Source organism: Scophthalmus maximus, chromosome 5, assembly GCF_022379125.1.
Source record: "Scophthalmus maximus strain ysfricsl-2021 chromosome 5, ASM2237912v1, whole genome shotgun sequence".
In the NCBI taxonomy this organism is placed as follows: Eukaryota; Metazoa; Chordata; class Actinopteri; order Pleuronectiformes; family Scophthalmidae; genus Scophthalmus; species Scophthalmus maximus.
In genome coordinates, this window is record NC_061519.1 from 17,848,455 (window position 1) to 17,857,858 (window position 9,404).

The window sequence follows — 9,404 nt, forward strand, 5'->3', positions numbered from 1 at the left end:
ACGGGTTGTTCATAAAAAGCCTGAATTAGAATAATTTAAGATTCATTGGCGATCAGCACTCACACATCTTTATTCACACTCTGTTTCATGGCCCTCAGGAAAACCCGATGTTTTATAACACGACGGTAGAAACCTGTTGGTTAAAACCACAGACTGTATATAAACACGCTGCGGGGTCTCTCGGCAACTCGTTCTACTTACTCATTGGCTGACAAGATAAAGAACACCACGCCCACTCCAATGCTGCCTTCACTGACTTGTGGTGCTGACTCAGTTTTTAACTTAAGCACTGTACACTCACTGTACATGGTAGCTTCATTGCAGTTTCATTATTTCTCCCACATGGCTCCTAAAAATCACCCAGAGCTGAAATTATTAGTTGACTGATCAAGTATATGATTGACTGAAAATCCCTAGCAGCAAAGTTGATAATTGATAAATCGTTTGTGTAATTTTTAAGCATGAATCAACTGATGCCTGTTGCCAAACACGAGCTGTGTGAATATGATGATATGATGTTGTGTTTCACTGTGCTGACTTCTTTTTTTTAACTTTGAAAAATCAATTGTCAGATGTGTTGAAAATGGAAATACCTTTTGGTTTTTAGTCTTAGTCATTAGAATAACACGACCGTCCCTAACGTTGTCTGTATGTGAATTAGCTTGAAACACGAAAAATATATCACAACACGCTAGCTCGATATAAACTATCACAGTGATGGACCTGGGTGCAGGAGGGAGGAGCGGTGATTATAATTAAATGATCAGCCCCATCGTGTTTTAATAATACACAGTCTATGATCCCGTCTCTGCGACTATTGTCCCCCGCAGTGCCGTCGAATCAGAAAAAGAGACGATAATTCCGCGAGTACCCTGAACGCGTCACACTTCCGGACTGAGCACACAAACACACCGGTCAGGTCACAGGCGGCGGAACGCGGAGCTGCAACTCAACCGCTGGGACAACCTGCGGCGGTTCACCGGCTCCCACACCCGCGTAGTCGACCTCAACTCCCGCCGAACCGGTTCGCTCAGTCGTCTCCACGCGTGTGAGGAACATGGGCTCGACTGCGGTTTGCTTTAAACGGCGCCTCTGGCTGAGACTCTCTCCCGCCTGTCGGTGAACTGGCCAGACGAACCACGCCCCCTTCCTCCCTCCCTTCTGTCCTCCCAGGCCGCGTTCGGTTCCGCACCTCGCTCTCGGTGTGTGGTGGTGTCTCAATGGCGGAGCCGGCGGAACCGGCCCCGGGCAGCGTGGAGAAGGCGGCGGACCGCGTCGACGACGCCGACCTGGCTCTGAAGGGGATCAACATGCTCCTCAACAACGGCTTCAGGGAGAGCGCCGAGCTCTTCAGAAAACACAGGTCCGTGTCTCCCCGAACACCGCGCACTGTGTCCGTGTCTGTGTGTTGTTTAATGTCCGGGGATGTGTACAGTAATGATGTTGTTACATGTCACCACAAGTGTGTCTGATGTTTACGACACTGTTGCGATCAACCACCGCCGTCCTTCCTTCCCTTCCTTCCCTTCTGTGCAGTAAGAGAAAAGACAAAACCCCAACAACAACCCAACATCCTTGTCGCGCCTGTATGTCTATCACCAGACGCTTTTGCCACGAGTGAGATGAATCTTGTTCAAATATCCTGATGCAGGTGATGCAGAACTAACCCGCAAGTTAGACTTGTGATGCTCCTGCAGCCTCACCACTGGATGTCAGGTGTGGTGTGTCCGCCTGCTGCACTTGTTGTGACCATGCTAAGGATTAAATGTGTATTTGAATAAACACTCACCACTTCACACAGGCATGAGCGTTCCTGCCCTGACACTTCTGCGTCTTTCAGTTCCACTGAACAGGTTCCACCTGGTGTCACCTGGTCTCATGGATGTCGCTCCCCTGCGGCTGCTGCTGCACCTGCAAAGTTGCATTTGTTGGGATTCGATCTGGGGCCTGAAGATGACAGGATTGGGGCTGCACGGCAGCGTAGTGGTTACGGCAGAAAGGGTTCTGGGTTCGAATCCCGGGAACCAACCGGGGCCCTTTCTGTGTGGAGTTTGCATGTTCTCCCCCGTGTATGCGTGGGTTCTCTCCGGGCTCTCCGGCTTCCTCCCGCAGTCCACAGACATGCAGAATGGGGTTTGGTCAGGTGGAGACTGTAAATTGACCGTAGGTGTGAATGTGAGGGGGAAAGGATGTTTGTCTCTGTATGTTGGCCCTGTGATAGGCTGAAGACCTGTCCAGGGTGCACCCTGTCTCTCGCCCGATGTTGGGCCCCCCCCCCATCCGCGACCCTTAATGGATAAAGCGGTATAAATAATGGATGGATGTCAGGATTAAATAAATGATTCTCTTACACCAGCGGTCGCCATCGCATGGGGTCACGGCACGATTCGGTGTGAGACAATTAACAGGAAATAATTTCATGGCGTACGTGTTTTATGAAATAAACACGTACGCCATGAAATTATGTAAAAAATTTTTTTAAAAAAAGGTGGGGAAACTGCTCAAGGCTCAGTTTGCAGGATTTCCTCATGTCGTGTTGTTACTGTACTGTGTGTTGATAATCTGTGGGGCAGGCTTGGCTTTCACCTTGGAAGTTGATGCCACAGAAGGGCAGCCCCCCCCCCCCCCCCCCCCCCCCACACCGTGTGTGTCCTGACCCCCGGGGCCAAGCTTAAATGTCACCTCTCACACTAATTGCGTTTAGCTCTAGGTGTCATCCTGTTTTGATTGCATCAGCAAAAAAAAGAAGAAGAAGAAGATGGAGGGAAGTGAGAAACGCACACGCGACAACACTCAGAATGGTCGTGTGACCACCCGTGTAAAACCAGTTTTCGTACTGGCACTGTTAAACTGTAAGATTAGGTATGAGGGGGTTCAGTGGTGTATTAAAATCACCACCAACACTCGAGGGGATTTCTGTGGCGGCTGAAATCACCACATTCCTTGTAAATCAAGTTACTTTGGTCTAACGCTCGTGTGTTTGCGAGCCAGTCCAGTGGTTTGATGCACGGTAACAGGCCGAACACATTTTTGTCACTCCACCTCTACATCTCTCAGCTGTTCACGCGGACGACGCGTCTCTCACCGTCACATGCCAATTTAACAGATTTAACAGATTTAACAGATATCTTTCCATGTGCCATCTGTTCCAGGAACCACAGTCCTCTGATGAGCTTCGGGGCCAGTTTTGTGAGTTTTCTGGTGAGTGGAGAAGCAGGATCCGCAACATGTTACTGTGCTTTTGGTCCTCATGCTGTGGACTGAAATGATTTATGAATTCACCAAAAGCTAGCTCTGTTTCATAATGAAGTTCAAGGAATTTCCCTTGTGTTCCTGGTGGCGCACAAAGTCAAACGACTTGTTTACTTTCTAGCCCCAAGACACAAGTGTGACTTAGTAAAGAATGAAGAGTTTGAAATATTAATACTGATTTGTTTTGATTATTACATCACATTTGCTTGGCCGGCAATTTTGCCAAAAGCAACACCAAATAATAAGTGCATCCACACTTAATAGAAACAAATGCCAGATGTCATTAAAATGCTTTGCCCGTGTGTCACTGACTTTTTTGAAAATATAACAAGATCTTTGTCGGCAGTTGAAATACTTTGTTTTAATTTTTTTGGGGCAAATCCACTTGCTTTCCCATTGTGGGACGAATAAAGGTATATCTTATCTTGTCTGTTAATAAAGGTAAAAATAATGAGCCCTGATAACAAGCGAACCATCTCCCTTTGGTTTTACTTTTACAGTGTTTGTTTTGTAATGATTAATAATTGCTTGGGAGCTCTTTGTACACTTTTGGTTGTGTGTGGGTGGCTGCATGTTGAAGGCTTTGATATACGTGTTTAAGGAAAATACAGGATTCCTTCTGAAAAATGTTTGTATGGAACCTGCAACAGTTTGAACACAGATTATCACAGTTTTTTCTTCTTCTTCTGCTTCCTGATGTCTTGAGTTTATCTAAAGGTTAAATCCAGGATTAGAATTCTTGTACATCCCCAGCATTGAGTTGATGATAATGTTGTTCATCCTGCTCACCTCTTTGTAGAATGCCATGATGACGTTTGAAGAGGAGAAAATGCAGATGGCCTTCGATGACCTCAAAGCTACAGAGAGAATGTGCGAGAGCGAAAACACCGGCGTCATTGAAACCATTAAAAACAAGATCAAGAGGAGTGTGAGTGGCCTCTTCAACACTTTATTCAATGGAATGTTTGTACATTATATACAGTAGCATGAGAAAGTATTCAGACCCCTTCACTTTTTGCACAATTTAGCATTTTGTAGATTTAATTCAGCCCATAAATCTACACTCGGTAACCTATGATTAAAAAAAAAACAGATTCTTAATGTTTTTTTGCAAATTAATCAAACATCAATAACTGAAATTTCTCCTTTCCAAAAGTGTTCAGACCCTTTGCCGTGGCCGTCATTATTTGTGATTAGGTGCATCCAGTTGTTTTTTGCTTTATTTATCCTTGAGATGTGTGTGTGTGTGTCAGTGTTGGAAACCCAATCACACTTTATGTCAGGACAAAAACCAAGACATGAAGGAACTCTCTGTAGACCTCTGCGATGAAGTATGATGAGGCATGGATCAGGGCAAGGGTATAGAACGTTTTTCAAAAGTTTTGAGTGTGGAATAATTGTGAAATGGAAGTTTTCTAACCAGCATGTCTTCCTAAGTTGTCTGCAGAGGTGGAAGAACATGTCGAAAGGACAACCACACCATCAATTAGGCCATTAGGGGGAGGTCACTGAGTAAAAGTCATGTGACAGCCCACTTGGAATTTGCCAAATAGCATCTAAAGGACTGAGAGCACGATGAAAAAAAAAATCCTATGGCCTAATTAGACAAAAACTGACCTCTGGGCAGAACTCTTATAACTATGGCTACATCCACACTACTACACTTTAGTTTAAAAACACATTAATGCTGATACGTGTTTTTTAGCGCCTAAAACAGAGTTTGGAAACGCTGCTCTCCCTGTTTTACTTTGAGAACACGCGGGGCTGCGTTGTGTTATGGAAGGGCAAACCGGAGACGTTTGGAAACCATGACGCAGTCCATTGATTGTGAGGTGTTTGTGTGGGGTAGATGGACTCTCAGAGGTCCGGGGTGACCGCCGTGGACCGACTCCAGAGGCAAATCATCATCGCAGACTGCCAGGTTTACCTTGCAGTGCTCTCTTTCATCAAACAAGAGCTGTCAGGTAAAGGAACCTTAAGTAGAAAGTAGGTGATTTCAGGGACGGCATTCACCGTTTCACTAACCTCAACTTCCTTTCCCCCGACAGCGTACATTAAAGGAGGCTGGGTCCTCCGTAAAGCCTGGAAGATGTATAACAAATGTTACAGCGACATCACACACCTGCAGGAAGGCGGCGGCAGCAGCAGCAGCAGAAGACGGGACTCGGAACAAAAAGCGTCCCAGTCTCCATCTCTGTCGTCATCCTCTGAGCCGTCAGACCACAGCTGCTCGTCTTCCCCCGGGCCGGGCCCGTCCCAGAGGCTTGACGGCATCAGCCCAGAGGCTCTGGATAGGCTCAAGGGGTCAGTAAGCTTCGGTTACGGCCTCTTCCACCTCTGCATTTCGATGGTGCCGCCGCACCTCCTGAAGATCGTCAACCTGCTGGGCTTCCCGGGTGACCGCCTTCAGGGCCTGTCGGCGCTCACGTATGCCAGCGAAAGTAAGGACATGAAGGCCCCCTTAGCTACGTGAGTATGTGAGTGAGTACATTTGTGTATAAATGCTAACTGAAATGCTTCATAACTCCTGGAGGAAGGAGAGAATGCCTCGTCTTATTTGGTGCCTGACTTCTAATTTTCCTGGAGATTCATTAATAAGTTAGAAAGAAATGATGAAAGACAAAATCAATGAAATAAAGCCCGTTAAAATCCTCTCAGGTAGAAAGCTTTAATAGCTGTTAAGCTATTTTCAGACAGGACATGCAACAGGACATTATCCAAGTGGGACGCGTTCACAATAGCAGGAACATTTCTGGAGGGTTCAGGCGAGGGGTGGTGACTAGGCAGAGCGCCCACTCGCTCGCAGTAAATCCTTAAGACAGACTTGGACATGTTCTGGAAATTTTGACTAGGGGGCTGGCAGGAAAACTTTCTAGAAAATGCCCTGAGGAACATTTGCGTTCTCACGTTCAGTCCTTCTGGAAAATGTCAGGATTTCAGTGCATGTCTGAGAGCATCATTCTTCCGCAATAACACTAAACGTTTCACTATTTTATGAATAAATCAGATTTTTAAAATATGTTGAATCTGCTTTTTCAAACAAGTATTTAAAACATCACCCGTTGTTCTGATTTTGACACGTTTTCCTGAACAGTTCAGTATATTTGATCTCATTACAGTCGTCTGTGCTTCCCTCACAGCTTGGCCCTCTTGTGGTACCACACAGTAGTGCAGCCCTTCTTTGCTCTGGACGGCACAGACACACAGGCCGGCCTGACAGAGGCCAAGGCCATTCTCCAACAGAGGGAAGCCATCTATCCAAACTCCTCCCTCTTCACGTTCTTCAAAGGCAGAGTCCAACGCCTTGAGGTAAATACATGTTAAAAATACCCCCCCCCCCCCTTTTTTTTTTTTCTTATCTGATGCCATGTTGTTCTCTAACTCACACCACAATGTTTCCCTTTCCAGTGCCAGATCAGTAGTGCCTTGACGTCCTTCAGTGATGCCTTGGATCTGGCCTCTGATCAGAGGGAGATTCAGCACGTGTGTTTATATGAAATAGGTACTACTTTTTTTCCCACTCTCAGATTTCAAACCACCTTACCCAGCAGCCGGTTTGAATCATAAGTTCTGGTTCTTGGAACATTTTAGGTTGGTGCAGCATGATCGAACTGAACTACAGAGAGGCGTACAGGGCCTTTGAGCGACTGAAGGCAGAGTCTCGCTGGTCCCAGTGCTACTACGCCTATTTAACTGGAGGTAACAACGGAACAGCTGATTTGGGCTTTTTACAGAGCATTTGGTATTGACTCCTCCTGACTCGCACTATGAATCGTTGTGCTGTTTGCAGTTTGCCAAGGAGCCACAGGTGATCTCGAGGGAGCCGTAGCCGTTTTCAAGGATGTTCAAAGACTTTTCAAACGCAAGAATAATCAGATTGAGTTGTTCTCCATGAAGAGGGTGAGTGTTCATCCTGCCGAATTGTGTTGTGCAAACTCTTCCAGAATACAATGACAATCAGTCAGTGTTTATTATACACGTATTTCATCAGGCTGAGAAGCTAAGGAGTCCCAGTCTGACCAAAGAGCTCTGCATCCTGTCTGTGATCGAGATACTTTACCTCTGGAAAGCTCTGCCCAACTGCTCCACCGCCAAGCTGCAGATAATGACACAAGGTGCTTGACTGTGAAAAATTTCTCGCTTGTATCACGGATATGAGTTCTGTTTGTGAAATGGTTTCCTTCTGTGTCATCGGGTGTTTTTTTTTCATCTCGTTTCAGTCCTGCAGGGCATTGAAGAAGCCTCATGCACAGGCCTGAAAAACCTGCTCCTCGGCACCATCAACAAATGTCTTCATAATACCAAAGATGCTATTCAGGTACGTCTAGTTAATGACACTATGGAACTTGGACAGCTGATGCACCTGCAGGATTTGTTATAGCTCAATTGGCTCCTCCACTGTGATAATCGCAGCTAGAACAGATTTTTATTATACTGAATCCCCCCCGCCCCCCCCCCCTTTTTCTATTTGCAGTATTTCCATCTGGCTGTGAGGGACGAGGTTGGTCATCTGACCAACTCTTACGTACAGCCCTACTCCTGCTATGAACTGGGCTGTGTGCTGCTGAACAACCCAGAGGCAAGTTGTATGTTTTCTGTGTGTGTGTTCTGTGATGGTGAAGACATCATTTAAATATGTATTTTTTTTGTTCCCCAGTCTGCAGTGAAGGGCCGCATGCTAATGCTCCAGGCCAAGGTATAGTACTTTTCTTTGTTTTTAACCTTCTAAAGATTTCTACATTCATTTGCTGAATTATTGGGTAGTTGTGTGCAGTAGTTGTCCTCTAACAGGCTTCAGGAATAAAGAAACATATTCCTCATTTTATTACTATTATTATAAGCCATCTGCTACTTTAATGGCCATGTTTCAGGATTTTATACCATTAACCGTTTTGTTGTTTTTCCGTGGACTTTGCAGGAGGACTATGCTGGCTATGACTTTGAGAACCGGCTCCATGTTCGTATTCACTCGGCTCTCGCTTCCATGAGGGCTGCAGCTCAGCCGTTACCTGCACCTTAGAAAGAACTGGAAGAAAGTGAATTTGGAAAAAAAAAAAAAAACACAATATCACACTGGGCACTAAAGCTGTTTTCAGACACGAACTCTGGAAAATATTTAGCAAAATTGCGTCTAGATATTTTCCTGAGTTTGTCATTCATATATGACGAATGTAGCCGGAGATTGTCCGAGTCAGCGTTTTTTGTTTGCCGTCATCAACACGCCCACTCCGTCACTGAGATTTTCCTTGGTGGACTGACAGGAAAAGTTCTGGAAAATGTCCGAAGCTTCAGTGCTCGTCTGAAAACAGCATAAGTTTCCACCTGTTTAATTTTTATTTTTCCAAATTATTTATTTTTATTTTCATAAAAGCCAAAACAAAAAAAATGTGTGCAATATTTATGTGTGTGTATATATATATATATACACATATGTGTTTTATGAAAGAACAGTTACAAGGAGTTTACTGATCTGTTACTGTGCTGCATAATTGGGATTTTGTAGATGCCTGTTAAACCAGATAAAATTATTTCTCAACTAATTATGAAAACCGTCCATCATATTGCTTCCAGAGAGGGTCAAATCTTCACTCAAAAAGCACAGGTCAATAATGTAAATGGCACGTAAGGTATTAACTGACAAAACAAATATCATGTATTTTATTGAGGCTGAACTCAGCCACATTCTTACCATCTCAGTGTTCGTTGTTGCTGTAAAGACTTTGCGACTCCGCTGGCATGACTACTGAACCGTGATTATATTTTATTTTAGCCTAAAGCCCCTTTTTTTTAAGCAGAATTGTTCTTCCTGTAAATATGTCTCGCTTCATAATTAGCCACTTTTGAGTGGTAACATTTGCTGTAAACTGGTTCCTACTTTATATTTGTTTTAAGATAATAAAATGATTGTTTAATCCAGTACATTTGATAAGGTATCATGTTTATATGACATACACACCTCTGCATTCAGCCACAGAATCAATGGTTTAGTGTTTTCTTGAAGCAGCATAATCCAGGTAGTTAAAGTGAAGCTTTGACTTCATATCTTTACAATATTATGTTTTTTGCTTACTTTATAATAGAAAAATTCCAAGTTGATAGATTTTTTATATGCCCTCTAGTTACTGTCTAAGCACAAAATAATGTTTTGCTCA

General features: G+C 44.5%; 1 protein-coding gene across 1 annotated transcript; it reads left to right on the plus strand.

The window, feature by feature from the left end:
* Positions 1 to 894: 894 nt before the first annotated feature.
* Positions 895 to 9,169, plus strand: LOC118310901 (tetratricopeptide repeat protein 39C-like). Its single transcript, XM_047331940.1, has 14 exons — positions 895 to 1,363; positions 3,153 to 3,201; positions 4,052 to 4,180; positions 5,102 to 5,216; positions 5,301 to 5,721; positions 6,393 to 6,561; positions 6,661 to 6,754; positions 6,844 to 6,951; positions 7,043 to 7,152; positions 7,244 to 7,367; positions 7,473 to 7,570; positions 7,727 to 7,831; positions 7,910 to 7,948; positions 8,171 to 9,169. The coding sequence occupies exons 1-14, from the start codon at positions 1,221 to 1,223 to the stop codon at positions 8,270 to 8,272; spliced, it is 1,806 nt and encodes a 601-aa protein (XP_047187896.1). The 5' UTR covers positions 895 to 1,220; the 3' UTR covers positions 8,273 to 9,169.
* Positions 9,170 to 9,404: the final 235 nt, after the last annotated feature.